This window comes from Magnolia sinica, chromosome 10, assembly GCF_029962835.1.
Source record: "Magnolia sinica isolate HGM2019 chromosome 10, MsV1, whole genome shotgun sequence".
Taxonomy (NCBI): Eukaryota; Viridiplantae; Streptophyta; class Magnoliopsida; order Magnoliales; family Magnoliaceae; genus Magnolia; species Magnolia sinica.
The window spans coordinates 62,349,461-62,369,657 of NC_080582.1; the positions used below are offsets into that span (position 1 = coordinate 62,349,461).

The 20,197-nt window shown below is 37.5% G+C and overlaps 1 protein-coding gene across 2 annotated transcripts in view; it reads right to left on the reverse strand.

The window, feature by feature from the left end:
• Window positions 1–20,197, reverse strand: part of LOC131216875 (DNA polymerase epsilon catalytic subunit A-like) — a 155,805-nt gene that overhangs the window by 116,992 nt on the left and 18,616 nt on the right. The window contains exons 5-11 of one of the 2 annotated variants that reach the window (XM_058211473.1): window positions 16,659–16,819; window positions 15,962–16,050; window positions 15,642–15,859; window positions 11,534–11,620; window positions 11,403–11,441; window positions 9,869–9,991; window positions 5,778–5,861 (exon numbers count right to left, since the gene is read on the reverse strand). In XM_058211473.1, coding sequence (XP_058067456.1) covers window positions 5,778–5,861; window positions 9,869–9,991; window positions 11,403–11,441; window positions 11,534–11,620; window positions 15,642–15,859; window positions 15,962–16,050; window positions 16,659–16,819 — 801 coding nt within the window. Of the gene's footprint in view, window positions 1–5,777; window positions 5,862–9,868; window positions 9,992–11,306; window positions 11,442–11,533; window positions 11,621–15,641; window positions 15,860–15,961; window positions 16,051–16,658; window positions 16,820–20,197 lie in introns of both variants that reach the window. The other variant, XM_058211472.1, reaches the window with a different exon arrangement.

The following is a 20,197-nucleotide window of genomic DNA, read 5'->3' on the forward strand; positions in this document are numbered from 1 at the left end:
ATGCTTGACTTTTATGTGGGATGTGGAATTTTTTTTGTGATTGTTTTTAAATTAGTGTGATCTAAAGCCTGAAATCTTGCATATCATATTTAATTTCCATGTCCTGCATCAAGAAGTCCTATCAATGGTTTCTTCAACACCGATAGAATGGAGGCATGCTTGAGGATCAGAAGGCTAGATAAAAATTAAAAAAAAACTACATAACAGAATAAAAAAGGAAAAGAAAACGATATGAAGAATTACCCTAGCCTATATAGTTGCATGAAGCGTGCATGGAAGCATCAGCAGATTTTGGGTTCAGAAGTAGAGAAGCATCAAAATATTAGCATGTACAATTAGCCAAGTAAGAGTAGTGAGTCTGAAGCATGATTCCAAGTAGAGCCAGCGTAAAAGATCATTGCAACTCGCTCTAGCCACCTCAACCAGAGTGTCCAACATGTGGAACTTTTCAATGACATTTCAAGTAGACTTGTCCATACAGGTTTTGACATCTGTTGCCATTTTGTGGAGTGCCCAAGTGTCCCTAAGGTTCAGCCTAGAAAAAACCAGAAAGTAGAACTGTAGAAGTGTGCAACAACACTTCGGTCCATTCATTCCAGCCCACCATTGCTGACCAGAATGCACACAAAAAAAAAAAAAAAAACCCTCCATGCAAACGATCTTGGCTCTCTGAAATCTGAATTTTTGTCATGCCTTTTATGAAAATGCATTTTAAAAACCACAAATGGAATGGCCAGCACTATCTGACCAAAGCATTTCTCTAGAGAATCGTAAGAAGTCAGTGTTGATACCATTGACTATTTGTTTCAAGTTGATGATTGGATCTATATTTCTCAGCTTGGTCTTATCTGTTCATTTCTTCTGCTATTGCTAGGATAGTTAGGATCACTAGATTAATTATTTTTCTAACACAATCACTAGCCAAAACAGGTCAACATATGAATAGTTCATATTGATGATGTTAGTAGAATGTGTCCATGAAATCCAATTTTATTTTATCATTGATAGGAACTTGGTCATTAGTATCTTTTTGCTTACATTCTTCCTAAATAAGATGATACAGATGTGCATGGAAACACTCTTCATATAGGTTGTTCATCCTTTTTGGATTAACTCTTGGTTAGCTAAATGTGATAGAGTTGGAGACACATCGATCGGGTTTTGGTCACAGGAGAATTGTGTTGTACGATTCTTGAGTATCCTGAATTCCATAACCAGTCCAGGATATTGGAACATCTGGATCTTTTTTATGGTTTCCTTTGTGTTTCTGTGAACTGGTGAAAAGCCAGGATGGCTTAATATCTGTGATCAGGTCATTTATTGAATCTTTGCTTTGGCCCATCACCAGAAGTGAATACAAATGTTCATTCATTTTATGGGTTCTCGTGTACATTGTTCGAAGTACCCCCGATGCATCAATAATATCCCCGATATTATCCGTATCTCTAACTAGGCAATACTTCCAGTTATGGCCAATATATCGCTAAGTATCATTGATGTATAGATATTGTTGATGTATCACCAATATTTTCAACTTTGTAAATTCCAAGTGTCACTTGTATCGCTAATGTATTGATATCGCCAATGTATCACCAATATTTTTTACTGTAAATTCCAAGTGTCACTTGTATCACCAGTATATCATTGATATTTCAATACTATTGACAATGTATTGATATTGTCAAAATTTTATTTATTAAATAAATAAATAATCTTTACAACTTTTTATGGGTGCATGGTTGTATGCTGAAATGCATGTTTATATGTGTGTGTATATGTATGCATGCATGGATGGAGGATGTGTGAATGTATATGCACTCATGCATGGATGGATGGATCATGCATGTGTGTTTGTATGTATATATGTGCATGCATGGATGGATGTTGGATGGATGGATCCACCATTTTCCTTGAGTCAACGATGCGTTTAGACCCCCATTAAAGGAAAACTTATTATTTGATTCCTAAATATGTAAATATGTCTTTTTCGCTTCTTCTTTTTTTCTTTTTTTGAAAATTGATAATTTTGTTAAAACAAAAACTACAAGAACAGCACTAAAATAGATCAAACAAAAAGAAAGACACAAGCAAAAACAGTAGACACACAATAAACAAGAAAAAGAAAGAAAAGAAAAGAAACAAACAGCTGCCCCACAGGCCACAGCAACCAAAGCCCATAAACCGAAGAAACCTTCTACGAAACCAATCTCGGAAAAGAACCAAGACTCTAGAGAAAAATCCTGCAGCCGAAACTAATTAGTTCCTAAAACAACGGTTGTTAACGCTCGACCCAGATGGCCCAGATCACAACTAGGAGGATAATCCTCCATTTACTCTTGCCCAAAGCCCCACCAGGGTCCGCGTGCCACATACAAAAGAGGACATCGATAGAGCTCAACATGACTCAGGAGACACCAGCAAAGCGGAGAACACTCAGAAGAGAAAGGAAAATGGAGAAGAATGTGGTCGACAGTCTATTCTTTCTGAAGGCACAGCAAGCATACGTTCGGAAGCTGGAAACCTCTTCTCCTCAAATTATCAACTATGAGGATTCTTTTTCTTCCCACCAACCATTCAAATGCAACAACTTTTGGAGGAACTCTATATGACTAGACAGGCCCAATGTGGCAGGGAGAGTAAATAAAAGAGGCAGACAGAGACTTGTAGAACCAAACTGTGAACAATCCTGTTGGCGATAACTTCCAACGAGTGGAATCCTCCAAAGAAGAATAGGAAGAGAAGGAGATACCGTGCAAGATGAAAAGCAAATGAATGAATTCCTCAACTTCGGAATCCAAGAAAAATCTACGAAAAGCGAGGAGCCAACAACCCTGGCCACCATTAGGGCAGAAACAATCCCTAACAATAGCCTCCGGGTCTGAGGCAATCGAAAACAGAGCCAAGAAAGATTCAGCTAGGGAAGTCCCCGCACCAGATATCGAACCAGAATCTAATTTTAGTTCCATTGCCCAACGTAAAGGAAATTCTTTCAAACAATTCCAGGGCTGCTTTAGCAATACCCTTCCATAAAAACAAAGCTCAATATAAAGAGGAATTCAACATCCACCATCCAGAAGAAGAAACACTATATTTAGCAACTATGAGCTGCTTCCACAGGCTTCCTTCCTCATTGCCAAACCTCCAGACCCATTTGCCCATGAGGGCCTCATTAACTAGAATGAGCTCCTTTATGTTATAGCTCCCCCTACCTCATAAGGAGTACAGACCTCTTTCCATTCAAGGAAGGGAAACTTACCATCTAAAGAGCCACCTTGCCAAAGGAAAATTTTTCTCAGATTGTCAATTCTCATAATCATTGATTTAGGGCATCTAAACAACGAAAAGAAATAGACGGGAAGATTAGAAAGGGAAGCCTTTATGAGATTCAACCTTCCCCCCAGAGAACGCAGGTTCAATTTCCAGGAGGAGAGCTTCCATTCCATTCTTTCGATGATTAGATCCCATAGCTTTAACGGAGGTTTGCCAATGCATAAAGGTACGCCCAGGCAAATAGTAGGAAGGTTACTTACCTTGCAACCTAAAGAGATGGCCAGGGAAGAACAAACGTCAGCCTCCAAATTAATATCAAAGAACTCAGACTTGTCTAAGTTAATCTTAAGGCCTGAGAAAACTTGAAACCAACACATGGTCATACTCAGAGAGGCCACTTTGGATTCATCTACTTCGCAGAATAGTAGGGTATCATCTGCTTCACTATTATTTGATTCTTAAATATGAAAATATGTGAATTTTAGCATCTCGTGATGTATCATTGAAAAATTCCACCATTTTCCTCATGTTTCTCCAATGTCTCCCTGATCAACGTTACATGCTTTTAGACCCCATTAAAGTGAAACTTATTATGCATGCATCTTTTTTCTAATAATTTGATTCCTAAATATAAAAATGTGTATTCCAGCATCTCCTTAAGTTCATTGAGAAATTCCACCATTTCCTCATCTTTCCACAATGTTCCCCTCGGTCAGTGATAGATTTCTGGGCATCAATGATAATATCGGCGACATCGATACATGCTTTTGTATCTTCAGCCATAGATACATGTAACAATACAGATACTAAGAACACTGCTCGTGCAAGACCCGATTGGATATTCATATTGAATGATCACATCAAGTCTTTTAACCGAGAGGCCCATCATACTTGGATTGGATTGACTTGATCATGTGTTAGCTTAGACTTATCCTTTAGCTTGATGACGCAAGAGGTGATGTTAGTCTTGATGTTATGAATTTGCAACATCTAGTGATGCCACAACACATGGTTCACATATGGATGTGATTGTGTACATGCATTAAGGTTAAGGAACCACTTGTAATCTAATAAAGGATCCGTCATCATTGTGAACCTATGAGTAGTAGCTTAGACATAGTTATGGAGACGGCATCAAGCTCATCTTTTGTGGCCCTAACTTCCATATGTTTTGAAATGGTTTTCGAAGGTTTTTAACTGTTGGATCTTTTATTTTAACAATTGATTTTATTTTATCATGCTTGATGGGTAACCAACAATTAGGACCTATTAGTAGCCCACCCTTTGTCCATCATAGGAGTAGGACAAGGGTGGGAAGCCACAATGTAGAAGGATCTGGTCCATTTGAGTGCTTGGATATATATGGTCTATGCACTTTTGATGTAGGGGATACCAAGGTGCATAGGGTGGTAGACTACCAAACTCATGGTGGAGCACCATAAACCTCTATGTGTGTGTGTGTGTGTGTGTGTGTTCTCAAGAGAATAGGTAGCCTAGCAATGGCAGAGTGGATATCCAAGCCTCCTCTCCCTCACACACATTTTTCAATAAAAGAAAGAGGAAAGAGAGAGTGAGAAGAAAAGTGAGAGGAAAAAGAAGGGATATTCTCCTTCATCATGTGCGGTCCATCTCTTGGGTTGATCTCAACCCTTGGTTCTAGATCTCAGCCCTATAGTAAGGTCTAGACGTGCTTGGTTATCCATTCTTCATTGAGTATGGATCTTAGGGAGACTTCTTTGTTTTGAAGAAGAACAAGCAATCTCTTCCTTCATTAAATCGATCCAAGGTATTAATCTAGACCATCCATTTTGTTTTTTTTTTCCTTAGAAATCCGGAAACTACACATCAGGTGAGTCCTAATTCAGAAAAATAATTTTTAAAAATTATGCTTCCATTTGTCTTTTCAAAGGCCCATTAAATGATTGGACTGTCTCACACATCTAAAGCAACTAGTTGTATCATATTCATAAGCCTATTATACAACTAATTGTATCAGATCATCCCCTGAAGAATTAGGTAAGGAGTTTACAAGAACCCAATAAAAAGCATGGTGAAGTTTGAAATCAACATGAATAGCGCGCACTTAGTTTTATTTGCAAATATCGTATTCTTTCACAATGTTCACAACATAATCGCAGAGTGAAAGTCTTTGCAATATCATGCCTCTCTATGCAATGGAATCAAGGATCAATTGTGAGAACATGCATACACAAGTTTAGGTGGTACGGCATTCACTACAGTTGTGGGGCTACCTGAGTCATGGACTTCTCCTTTTGTCACTGTGCTATTCTTACACTGATTATATTTGCATTCCTCAATCTATTACATTGTTCATCCACTTGTGTGCACTAATATTACATGTATTCATCATTAGGCTCATTCAAAATTAGATTTTATTTTATGCAACGATGTCATAAATCTTCGGTGCCCACCTTCGACCCCCTCCCAAAAAAAAAACAAACTGTTTTTTCTTTAAGAAAAGGTACACCACTGCAAATGACTTGTACCTGTGGCTGCTCCATGGCAAAGCGAACCATATCCTCAGGATTTACTTCAATCGGATCATAACCCAACTTTGCCTTTGTAACAGCCTGGAAAAATCAAGAAACAAAATTAATTAATTTTCCAATTAGAATAACCACAACTAGAAATAATGGAAAGATCAATATAATGTAAGAAGTTAAAAGAAGAATTCATATAATCAGCAAAGTAGAAATTCACAGGTGAATCGTGACTTTGATTCTCCATTTACAAGATTTCATTGACCAGTCTCAAGTCAACTTGAAATGATTGACAGAGACATTATGCCATTATGGTTCTAATGTAACATCGTTAGCATGGTCTGAAATCAGTATCAAGGTGCATATCAACCCAGTCAAAAACGATACAATACAAGCAAATTGTATTTGTAATGGACAATATTGGTCAAAAAAAATTTAAGCCAAAAAATTAGTGTAAACTATGGTCCATTTTTTTCCAATTTTCCCCACAATGGTCCATTCTGCTTCAATTTGTCAAGTCCCACTCAAATATTTTGCTTTGATCTCCAAAATAAGTCTATATCTAGTATAGCATGACTTTCTAAGCTGCCTCAATGGTTGAAATAATATATATATAAGGTAAAGAGAAAAATTGGAAAAAATAAATAATAAAAATTGGGGGGCCTTTATGGCCAATTTGGACCATATTGGTGCTTATATGGCCCGTACCAGCCTAAATAGACAGATCTGGACCAATTTATTTAGGCTATGTCAATTCAGCCCATATCATGTATTAAGTTAGGCTGATACGATACTGATTTCCAAACCATTCATTAGCATTTGTTAACCTTAATATCCAAGGAACATGGACACTACAGGACCAAACAATTTGAGTAAGAACCATCAAACACCTCACAAAATTGCAGAAACGAGAAAGAAACAGTTTCTCTGTTTTCTGAATTTTTAAAGTGCCTGGCCCAATAACAAACTTCATTGCATGATGTGGCCGACTGGCCAGTATGGCAGGCTTGATTGTATGTGTGTGACCTTGCAACATTCTGCAATAAAATCAATTCATAAATAGAAAACATGCAAAATTTGGAGACCTAGTATCATGGCATTTGCAGAACCCCAAACTTGAACTATTATAGAGCATTGAATGATTAATATCCCCACCCCAGGGGTAAGCCTGCAACAATTTCTTTATATTAATCAAAGCCAAGCTGCAGTCAGAGCTAGCAAATAAAGGGCCGTGAGAACGTGTGGCAGCCTAAGAGAATGCGGAATGGTTAGCAGTCATTATTATGCATCCCAAGTCTCAACATGTGCTGAATTTTGGGCTGATTGGTGCTAGTTTTGGTGGCTGAATTTCAGAGATTTGGAACATTACAGTTGTTGATTTTGATAATTGTAGTTGCTGATGTGGAAGATTCAGTGAAGATTTTGAGGATTAGTTATTGGGTTTTTACTATTTTTAGGCCATCACAATATGGCCAAATTTTTGTAGATAGAGATGATGCTATTTAGTTTCTTACAAGATTGATTTATAATCAATCTAAGAGTTTGAAAATGCCTAACTAAAGATTCATAGGGATAATATGGTGTCTTTTACGGGCTATAAAAAGGAATGTTCAATGAGGTAGAAGGCACTACAATACTACATACATTCCGAGTTTTGTGGAGTTTTACTTGTAACTAGTGAACAAGCTCCCATTTCAATAAGTTGTCAATCCCTCTCCATCACACTACTCTTGTTTGGTGTGTTATTACTCTATTCTAGCAATTCAGGTCAAAATCTCACTGATTTGATCACCAAATTGCATCATTTGGTATCAAAGCGGGTGGTTGTGGTTGGAGCATGAGGACACGTAGGGGAAGGTCCCCACCACGATCCTAACCAACAATGGTAGCTATGGCTGGCAAAGAAATCAATGATCTCATTCTTCGATTGTTCGAATGTGATAGAGAACCTGAATTTAATGTGGAAATTTTGGAATCCCATGTTTGTAGGTAGGTGACTTCATTTATTGGCTAGGTGGAAAAGGTGCTCTAGTGCAAAGAAATCACCATCCATCAAAAGGCACAATTGGTAACGAAGAAGTTTTCCGGTCATACACTAACATGGGGGATGGTTTTCAAGCCGAACGAATCCATCGGGAGAAATTAATTTCTTGGGAAAATATGAATAAAAGATTAGAAGTTCTTACCCATGACTTATGCCGTCGCCTTTATCAAAGATGTAATATTCATCAAAGGAATAAACCGGTAAACGAATACACTGAGGAATTCCATACCTTGACATCACTAGTTGGATTTCACGAGTACTAGTTTCAAGATATTTTAACGGTCTTAAACCGGACGTAAGGAATAAATTGGCTTCGAAAGATGTATTTAAAATCTTTGATGCTTATACACATGCATTGAAAGCATTGAAAGCAAAGGAGATAATTGATTGAGGACTTGGGAAACAATTTGGTGCTCCACAAGAACCATCATCAACGATGGGGCAACACGCTAACTTTCCATGTTAGATGACTATGGGATGAGCAACTCCACAGCTAAAAATACCCAATCACAATCATCTGCCCATGGATATGTTAATTATGCCAACAAACAAGGGAATGGCTATTGGACAAATGTATCTAGGATATGGATATGGATATTTAATCACAGTTGCAACTAGTGCCAATAGGAGCAGCAATGATAGTTAAGGTGAATGCTTAGTATCCACTAATGACTATGACATTGCATGCGGCCAAGGATGAGTACCATCAGTATGTTAGTGTTAGGAAGTACATGGCTTGGTGTCATAACACCATGAGTTGGTGCGAGCAGCAGTTATGTGGAGCAACAGTATTATGGCCACCCTAGTACAAATAGGGATCACGCCTTCAAGCCAACTCCATGTGGATCTGAGACTAAGGTATAGTTCTGGTTATTTCAATTCCTTATTATATTATGCGTTTTATTGCTTGACATTTGAATAACGTGAACTCATCTTGGATGTAACTGCATCACTTATAACACAGCCGAACAATACATAGTTGTCCCCTAAACAATGGAAAACTGATGTTTTAATGTTTTGAGTTCAAGGCATGTAATCATGTGTCTTTTAACATCTCATGAAGTTTCACGAAAAAAATCCAATGTTTTCTTAATGTTTCCTCACAATTTCCCTCAAATTGCAACAAGCGTGATATTTCCCGATGTTTCCCTGATATTTCCATATCCCAAGGGTGTGATACATGGTGTGACACCGATACAAATATTCTCTTGGGCTTGGAACTATTTGATACGCATAAGGGCCACTTGGACCTCAATCGCTAGGCCCAACCCTAGCCCAATTAATAATCAAGCTTGAAGTTTCAGGCACAGGCCCAATCTACAGACATCAAGCCCGTGGCCAACTCTTATCAGGCCAAGACCAAAAACACAACCGCCTGACCCCACCTGTTCACAACCCTGGCTACGACTAGAGCAGCAAAGTCTTGAGACACATTTCATTATCTTCTTCAAATTCCTCCAAAAGAAGCTACTGACAAGAGAAGACTTTTCTGTTCATCAAATGAGAACAATAATGCTAAGCATGTGAAACATACAATACAAGCAATCAAAATAAAAGCCGTCAAAGTTAGAACTTCGACTTCTAGTCTAAATAGCATCCTTTTAACAACAAACAGTGAAGTCATGATAAAAAGAACTCCACAACATATGCAACACTCCATTTCTACAAACCTCAAAGTCCCAAATATTAAAAATAAGTTCCCCATGAGACAATGTCCATAACTTTACAGCAATTACATCCAGAGTCACCAAAAAAACAATATGTAGATGCAAAATAACTTGATAAAGGACAACCAAATATCACATAGAAATCTTTAGCTACTACAAAAGCTACAAGAGCACAAGAAAATAAAAGCAAAAGCAGCAATATTTCAAGAATAATGGTATAAAAGATGACGAGAGTTGCAATCAGATTAAAATAGAGTGAAGAAGCTAACAAATCCAAACAGCTGAAAATCGTAAGATTCAATGGACACAAATTCAACTAGCATCTTCATTTCACAAAAACTAATTAAATGCATAACATGATTGAACATATTCAACTTGATTTGCACCTTTAGACCCTGGCTTCCTTGAGGGAGATAGCTGTCACGTTTGACCCAAGCAAAACAATCCAAATGGCATGCCAACTTAGCTCGGCATTCTCCTTGGATTTTATCACAAGAGAACCCTACTTCCTGCAAGCTCAAAGACTATAAGAATGAGGAAAAATACATGCCTAAAAATGAAGGAATATATAAGCAAAGCAAACAAGAAATTGCTTATTATTCATTAAAAAAACAAGAAATTTCTTATTAAAATAAACACATTTCCAACTATTCACAAAAAATCATAGTAGAACTTCCAGAAAATCACATTGCCTATGACATATTGCAGGAAGACCTATGAAGTATGAAGGTTGGAGATGCTCCTCGAATGTGTTAACATCCACCCATGTGGCAAAGAATCTCAAGAATCAGTGCTAATAACGCTATCACTGCCTGACTGCACATCATTAGCATCATCTGCAGTTTCAAGATGCAGATTTATCTAATTGATGTCCTAGAAAGAAGAAGAAGTTAAGAAGAAAAAGCCTAGGAACAGAAAGATTGACTTAAAACTGAATCAAGTTTTTGGTTTGAACTACACAGCAAAGTGTCATTTTCAATGTCTACCAACAGCTAAAAGTTACAGTGGTGTATGTCAATATGCATCCATGCATGAAGCAGACTTTATAGCATACTGGCCAAACAATAGATAGCTAAAACTAAGTCATTAATTTCATACACAAGGTTTTTCCCGAGGTTGATCGAGTCCAACATGTTATATTTTCTGAGAAAAAAAAATATACATATATATGGCTACAAAAAAGCATGAGTGACCTGAAGCAGAACAAAGTGCCAATAACCTTCATGCGCTTGACCAATGTCACGAAGTACAATTCCAAAAGGCATTTTCTAATTTTATGTCCAGAACATCAAAACTATGCAGAGGCTGTAAGAAGAATACCAATGCTTAGAAAACAGTAAACAGCAAGAGAAATGAGAAGAAAAACAGAGACATCATGGCTCAAAGCTTTTGCTTATGCTGATGAAGTTTTAATGATAGAACATTTCACTATGTTTGGAGAGAAAAATGGTAGTGGATTCCACATAGCAATCATTAAACTTTTCCATAGTGAGTTTCCCCAACACAGGATAGGAGGTGAGCATTGTCTCACAAAAATGAGATTCCACTTCCTGTCCAAACAAGATCTCTAAAAATGGAATCCGAGGTTCAATGGTGCAATGGAATCCTTTGGAATCCATCATTGGATAATCATTACACTTTTCTTTTCCTTTAACTTCTTTTACTTTGTTTCCGCAATCCAAACAAGCCAATGTACAGAAAATGTTAACATGCACAATCCAAGGTGACAGGCTCATAAGATGAAATTTTTAAGTAGTCAAAGTTTTAGTGATGACAAAACCTGTCGTGTAAAACATCGACTAATAATGAGAATATTGCACGTACATCACTCATTTTGATTCCATGATAGGCTGCTCTACTTTCCAAGAATGGCCAATCAAAAAAATCACCATTGTAGGTGACGTAAATACCAGGCTTCACCTCTTGCATATGGGCAAACCAATGTCTAAGAAGCTCTTCCTGAGAAATTGGAAGAAATGCATGTCTGAGAAAGAATCCTCAATACATTTTCAGTAAACATATCAAATAAATATCTAAAAGAAAGTGTCTACCTCATTTTTCACATTTTTCACTTTAAAACACCCCTCAAATTCCGGTTTTGGAGTGTACTCTACATCTTCAATATCCTCTCCCACGCACTACAAGAAAATTTTATGCATTCAAATCATTCATAATTCTATAGATGCCAAATCTAGCAGCAAAGACTAGCAATGTAACATACACATGTCAAATCACTAATCTTTTTATTATAATAATATGGAAGACATGTTGCTCTTTCATGCAAACAGAATGATGAATTTCTTGGCATAAAACAATAGAAGACCACATAAAAATTTAGAAAATAATAGGTAAAAAAACACAAAAGAAAAGTTATAGTAAGGAGGGCATTCTAATCTAGAATTTCCTGAATACACAAGTCCACTAGTTTCAACAAACACTCTCCATCATAACTTGCGGTGAGCACATCATTGTCACCAACCCCAACTAATAGTGTATCAAGAGTTGATAACAACTCTCACTCCCAAATATTGAATCGTTGATGTCTATCAGTTCATCCCATAATTCCTTCATGTCTTTACATAGACCTTCACTCAAATGAGTTCGATATTCCAATATACTGCTCAATTCTGCAAAAGCATATCTGATTGAGTTTGTCCTACTTCGAATGATGACAAAGACGAGTCTCTGATGGAGACTTCTTCCAGGTATGCCACAACGGTAACACCTCCATAACTGTCTTTTTTTTTTCAAAAAAAATGAAAAAAAAAAAACACAGGAAAATTCCAAATATTGAAAGGATTCCAAATATATATTCTTTTCTAGTTTTGAATGTGTTTATAATGGTACAACAGTCCAAGTCTTTAGTAAGACTGTTGTCTCAGCCTGTCTAGTGATTTTATTAACTTGGTAGGTTTAGGCAATCCATTATATGGCATTCATCCCACTAATGCATTTCCCTAAGCATTTGACTTCATCCTCCCCAAATAATTATATGAAGAAAAAAAATGAAATTAATTCCGATGAATAGTGTTGCCGATTTCAGTGACCACTCGAATGCCCCCAAATCAGCTACAAATTCATGCAACCTATAAAATTAGTCGCAATAATCTACATCTATGACTATTTAACATCATTCCTCCCAAATAATTATAAGAAATAATTGAAATTAAATTCAGATGAAGAGTGCCACCGATTTGGGGGACCACTCAAATGCCACCAAATCGGCCCGAAAGTCAAGCAATTTAGGCACTCATCCCACTAATGCATATTCTTAATGTCACACTAGTACATATGCTAAATATGCATAATATAGTTTCATATACAAGCTGATATTGTAATTTATATGTGAAGTGATAAATATAATAAACATAGATCCTGTGTGCATGGTATTGCACAAATAAAGGTGTTAATCTCTACGTTTTAAATATAAATTTTCATTACAACTTAATCAACACTAAAAGTATAGAACCATAATTTCTTATAGGTAACAGTAGCTATCTGAATCACAATTCCAGATCCCATGATTCAGAACAGGAAACGTAGGGTGGCAAGCAATTTAGGTAACATTGGTTAGCATAACTTAATTGAAATTGGCCTCATGGCAAATTACATAGTTGCCTCACTTGGATGAATAATGACTCACCTCACCTCTTTTGATATCCACCACTAGTTTTCTTATGGAATATGATTGAACTGCATATTTGTACCCCCCTTGAGACCTTTCCTCACCCCAACTTTTTGTGTAGTCTCAATCTCTGCAAACACGTATCTATTTCACATGATCCTTCTACTTCCCATTTTAAATTTTGACAATGGTTACACTATCGCAACATCATGCCTTCCACCTCATCGCCTAAAGGTTGCACATCACGCCCACAACTCACGTGTGGCCACCATCTCTTCTCCCATGTCATCAACCATGTCTTCATAGTCAACCTCCCGACCAACTCCCATGCTCCTCCCCCTACACCAACACCCTGAAATTGCCTCATGTTTTTTTCAAATATCCGCTTTTCTTCGTCTTCACCCCTCACCTACACCTTGAGACGCGTCCTCCACTTGAATATCCACCCACTAAAGCTGCATTGATTTTAATATAGGCAAATGAACTCCTCACCAATCTATCATCAGTTTCTTCAAACACTTCCCCACGTGAACTGATAGCACATAAACACCATCCATCCAAAGATTAAGGGACATTCCAACAATATTCACCAAAACAGCATCTTCTTCTCTTCATGTATCTGACCAGCAATACAACTTTTCCACCGTCCAATCAAAGAAACTTCACCCCCCATCAGGGCCCTTTCTACTTGTCCCAAGAGACCATTTGAATGCACATCTCAAAAGGATTCATTCTCCATATCACAAAGTTCAACATCCGACGTCCCCAAAGGTGCTCCATCCATGTTGCAACTGCCTCCACTAAAACATTATTGTTGGACGCAAATGCAACCAAGCTTCTTTCCAGACTATTACATCATTCCTTGACAGTTGAAGGTCTAACTCTCACCCCTTCATTCCCCTGACTTTTTTAATCCATGATGATTTTGTCATCATCTCCCACTTCCCACTTCACACAGATCCGACCATCTTCTGCCCTCTTCCCTGCAACTTTGGTAATTGGATGGTGGTTGCTTTGGTTATCTACGAACTTGTAGTGGGATGGCTCTTTCATCCCTCCTGAAAAAGAAATACCAATGAAGGACCAGCCTAAGGTCATGAAAACTGCCTTTTAAATAGTGACAATGATCTAAGCTTTATCCCAATTTACTGGGGTCAGTTTTCATGATGAAAGTTATTGCAAAATTTTCATGCTAGCCACCAACCTAACATAAGCCTCTCTCCTTCATCCCCTCTTCGGACCAGCAATGAGAGCACAAAACTTCGACAAATCTCCCATCTCCTAGAATCTGAAAAGAGGAACTTGTGAGAGAAAGCATCATTGGAGAATTTTAAAGGGAATAGGAGGTGGACCTAATTGAAATGCTTGCAAGTCTACATTACTAAACCAAAAGGAAAAGGAAGGCCAAAAAAAACTTGGAACATAAAGACTCTCCAATTATTCAACAAGACCCAGATTGGACCCCATTGATGGCCAAATGAATAACCACACCCATCGAATGGTCCAAAGTAAAGAGCAAGTCCATCCAATGGTCCATATTGACGATTAGGCATATCAAACAGTCCAAATTGAAAATCCAAGAGAAAAGATTAAAGATTAGGTCCATCCAACCACCCATATTGCAGATCAAGCCCATCACACCATCCAAATTGAATATTTGATCCACATCAAGGTGCCAAATTGAGATAATGGTAGGGCCATATCAAAATACCAACAGTCCTAATGGGTGTTTTAGGACACCTCGATAATCTGATTGGATAGTAGGAAACAAAGACCCAATTGTATGGCCCTGCTTGACAACAGGATAGACTGTGAGGCCCACAAGTGCAACCAATTGACCTCCGAGGGTTTTTAGTTTTTGTAGAAGCCATATGACAGTGTTTTGTACGACTATAACAGGTCATACGACCCCCAGAAGGCTTTGTATAGACCATATAACTATGATTGGACTCTTTTGATTTGATTTCTCTCTTTCCGTTTAATGCATAGTAGCTGAAGTAAAAGTTGGCAAACATATGGGACAATAGGATATTATTTTGGGCTTCTTTTTAGAAGTTCCTAGTTGCAAATGGGTCAGTATAAATAAACCCCAAAAGTCATGCATAGAAATCATGTCTTTATTATTGGTTATTTAATACAAATTAAGATGTCCTTCCTTTAATTATTAGAGTGTGAGTGAAAGAGTTCTAATTTAACTAGAAGGTCGTTGGGAATTGACCCATAATCAATTCAAGATTGTAGCTAATAGTTGGAGTTGATCATCCAAGTGGTATGTATCCTATTGCTCTTCAGTACAAGTTCAATTTCTTCAATTTAGTGCATCAGACCCAAGGAGCATGTATAATGAAGAATAATCGAAATTCAAGAATGAACTATGAAGTAAAGCACAAAAGGAAGTTATGAAGTTGTTGAAGATTTAAAGATCATCTCCTACAGGCATGTTAGACCAAGTGCCATGGTTTAGAAGAATTGCAAAAGGATCACTACAGAATCTGTCAAGAATTACATAAAAGCATTTTAAAGTTTCACCAAACCTCTCTGTTAATTATAAGATATCCTTGTCCATCCAACATGTACGAAATCATCATTATCAAATCATATTCAGCATCAGGAAATTTCAGAGGAAGTTTTGTTGTCTCAATATCAAATGCACAAACATGAACTTCCGCACGTTGCAGCAGATCATCCCTCTTCTCGAGAATAACACCAGTACTAGATACGCTAACGTCATACCACTGTCCACATCTTACATCTGCATAACACAAAGCTCCTTAGCAAAGGTGTGACCGATAAAAACAGACTGGCATATTAATAAAGCTCAAAAACTATCATTCCAAAACAGAATAGAGCCTACCATTATCAATGGCGAAGCGAACATGATAGGGAACATCATACTCACGAAGATCGATTATACAATCAATAAAATCCTGTGGCCTTTGGTTGCTGCAATTCATCATTAAAGAACAAGAACCACCTCAAAACTAAGTGATAGACTCACTTTCTAGCAGATGCAAAATCCAAAACAAACAAGGAATGAAAGAATGAAACATGGTGAATGAAGAAAAAAAAAATCACCAAAAGAACAACAGTTTTTTTTTTCATTATGTGAAGAACAGCAATCGGAAAACAAAAGGAACCATGGCACAGGTATTTAATTTAGAGGAAATATAAGATCATAGAGCATGGCCTGGTAATCCAGACCACTGTTCCACTGCATTCCAAAGTTAAATAGGCCATGCCCTAAAACTCTTCCAGATTGGAAGGTCCTAACCAAACCAATATTGGAGCTTTTACAGTTGAATGTAGAGTGGTGCTCAATTTCTCTTGAAGGACACAAATCGTAAGGTTAGGATTTTTCAATCAAGGAGCTTATCAGGGCATAGTCCATCCACTTGGGGCCCAAAAGACCAATGGTCTAGTTCACCGAACCACAGTCCCCACTTGTCAAAATGGAAAACACAAGTATACAATGCAAACCCAAGGTCGAGGATCCTGCTCTCTGCCTTATGCAAGATCAGCATATATTTGCAGTGTGACTGTGCTAGCTTTACCTTTTCCCACTGAATATGGATTCATATGCTTCTGCGGCATCCATCTTTGCTTTGTTTCTTTCAACAACATGCAGTAGATCATTCTTCACACGCATTAGTTGTTGGACAGTATCAAATCGAATCTTTAAATATGCTTTGTGCAAACCAGAGAGATGGTTTTTCTGCCAAAAAAAAAAATTTTATTAGTTCACATATTTCAAGAAAATATATCTATCATTTTAACTTTAAAACAGATTTTGTTCTTCTTTTGTTGATGGGCAACCTGTGCTGGAACCTGAGACCTATATGCTATCACACAGCCTTTCTACCACTGAATTATGGGTTCAAACTATAATCTATTAACAAATTTGCTTAAAAAGTAATCTGGAGATTTAAGTCTACATAACAATACGAGAACAAGCAGTTGAACAAGCAACATGGCCCCAAAAGGTCCATAATACATTCTCAAGTAAAACAAGATTTTCAAAAGAAAAAGGGAATTTAATACATCCAAACCATTTAAGAAAAGCACAATCAAGTATGGGAGGTCTGAACATTTGCATCAAGGTATTCTGTTTCGGTAACGGTGGCCATAACGGCCACTGCCATTACCTTTACGATATGGGTCGTAACGGCTGTTACGGCCCTGTAATGGCCATTACGATCTCTTTTTTTATTGAAAAGAAAAAAATCGAAAAACCTATATTTGCCCTGTAATGTTGAAAAAAATCCAAAAAAGCCTATTTTGCCCCGTAGCAGACCATTACGAGGTTGTTTCAACCCTTACAGGAGGCATAACAGGCCGTTAATGGCAGTTACGAGTCATGTTTTCCATAATGGTTGTTACAGCCGTTACAACCCAGTAACGTGTAACAGTTGCCACCGTTACCTTTACATAACAGCCTTGACAGCACACCATGATTTGCATGGACTGAATTTTCACAACTTAACCGAAGGGCATGTATGATAGATAGACTCAAACAAACTCCACTCATGAAGGGTGACTTATGAAAAAACATCTAAAATTTCGAGCAATTAAAAATACATGGATAGTCATGCATTTTATACGTGTTAATGTCAATTTATAGTCACTTAAAATTAAGAAAAAGTGGTTATTAGCAATGAGCAATATGTTGAAGAATGAGAGTTTTAGCACAAAAAGAAAACCACAATTCAAGCACCGTCAGTTTTCCTTTCATAAAATCTTCAATGCTCTTAAATGCAGAAAACCTTACATTTTGCTGAAGAGCCCTCAGAATTTTTGCACAAGATAAAACTCTTGCCCAGAAAATGTTAAACCAAATTGTCCAACTGGAACATATTAGTGTGCATGCGTGTGTGTGTGTGTGTGTGTCTATGGAGGGGGGAATGGTACTATGTTGTCGACCTCATAAGAGCTTCCCATGAGGTTAAGCTTTGTGGGCCCCACAGTGATCTATGTTAGACATCCACACCATGCATTTGGTGGGTCCCCTCTAGCTTATGGGATATCCCAAAAACCAACCATATCCGGAACTCAAGTTGGTCGCACCATCTGAAACCACGTGAAATCCTGCCTAAAACATCTAAAAGCACTTGGCGGGGTCCACCTGAGTTTTGGATACGGCTGAAACTTGGTGAGATCCCTCATCCAAGCGGGGCACACATAATGGATGGGCTGGATATCTGAAGCCCATCTTAATGGGCCCTATAAATGATCGTGAAGGTTTCAATGGGTGGGTATCCACTCTCAACTATTGCTTTTGGTGTGGCCCACCTAAGTGATGGATTAACCTGAGTTTTAAGCCCGTGGCCCAACGTGGAAGGGTGCATCAGATTGATGGGCTGGATGTCCACATAGATCACAGTGGGACCCTCACAGCTCGCCCCCCCCCCCCAAAAAAAAAAGAAAGAAACCACACACCCACGCACATATATATACATATGTATAAGCCCAAGGCCAAGAAAGGTTGCTTTCCGCGTCCAAAATCATCCCTTAGACCTTCTTTAGAGCTCTCATTTGGACTTACTTTCTCAAATGAGTGAGAGGAGACTCCCTTAAATAGACCAAGGGTCCAAACTTAACAAGCTCCAATTACATTATTATTGGTGGTATTCAATGTTTTAAATATTGACGATATCGGCCGATATATCACACGATATATCTTGTATCCCACCTGTGCGATACGAAATGCACAATTAGTGCCAATATATCCCACATGTTCGATCTGGTGGCCATTTTCAATTTATGATCCCTTTTTTTGTTGAGATTATGTTAAATCAATGTGAAATGGTTATAAGTCCATTGGTTCTTCACTGTTTTGCATGAAAAATCATGGAGTTGGAGCTTTGATTTGATATCCATTGGTTCGTCATGTTCTCCATGTTTTTTTTCAAAAATTTCCTTTAACTAGTTGTCAATTGATACTAATTTCGAAGTATTTAAGACTATTTGATTAAATGATCATCACATAAACTCTAATTTTGAAATTTGAGTGTAGGTGGTTCGATTTGGGAAAATTAAGGAAAATTCAAAATTTCCTTAATTTCTCCCAAATTGCTTATAATGTTACACTCCAAACATGAAATCAAGCATGTATGAGGACTGATCTACTGATTTGTTAAGTCCTTGTCAATTTTCGGTAATTAAAATTTAATAATAAAAAATTTATTAAAGTAATACTTTAAAAAAAAAAAAATCCCTTCAACCAGCTGTCAATTAAGACTAATTTCGAAGTATTTAGGAGTGTTTGATGAAATGATCATCACATGCATAAACTCTAAATGTTATACATTCAATTTGAATATAATTGCATTTGTTCAATCAAATAGCGCATCGCTTAGGACCGTATACAAAGGAAACCTATATGTGCATTTCTTTTTCGAGATGATATGATTTAAAAGTGTGTGTTAAGGTATTTTTTTAACAATCCCAGAAGTTTTATTGAAAAAGTCAACCATTTTCCCAATGTTTCCCCATGTTTCCCAAAAAGTGTGATAAATTACCTGATACAAACAATATATCTCGTGCGATAATCGTTATGTATTTGTATCCCAAGGAAGCAACACGTAATGCGATACCGATATTTCGAACACTTATGGTATTATAAAACAATGGGCGGAAAGTAAAGTAGATGGTACAACTTTTGTCAGGAATCTGGTGCTAAAACGATCCTTGGTCTTTGATTTTCCCATCTGGTTGTCATTCATTGTTACTGTCACTTTCTAAATCAAAGATAACGGCAAAAGGAGGTGATGGGGGTTCGACTATAGCTCCATATGCATGCCTTTCGAGGGAATTGAGCAGCCTATCCTTGAATTCTTGGTTTCGAGTAAAGAGAAGATTTGCAAACGAGCAACCAAGAACTTCAAGGGAAATATCTGCAAGCTCCATACTATTGAAGCAGCACATATTTTGCTTGAAATACATCCATTCATCTAAATATAGGTAGGCTTGTCTAGCAATGTTAATCGGCTACCATGCTTGAACGTGAGCAGTTCGTGCTGGGACTTGATAATTGTCAGCTTCTGTCTCGATGAAATCAATGGAGGTGTGAAAGGTAACTAGCACATAGCAATGG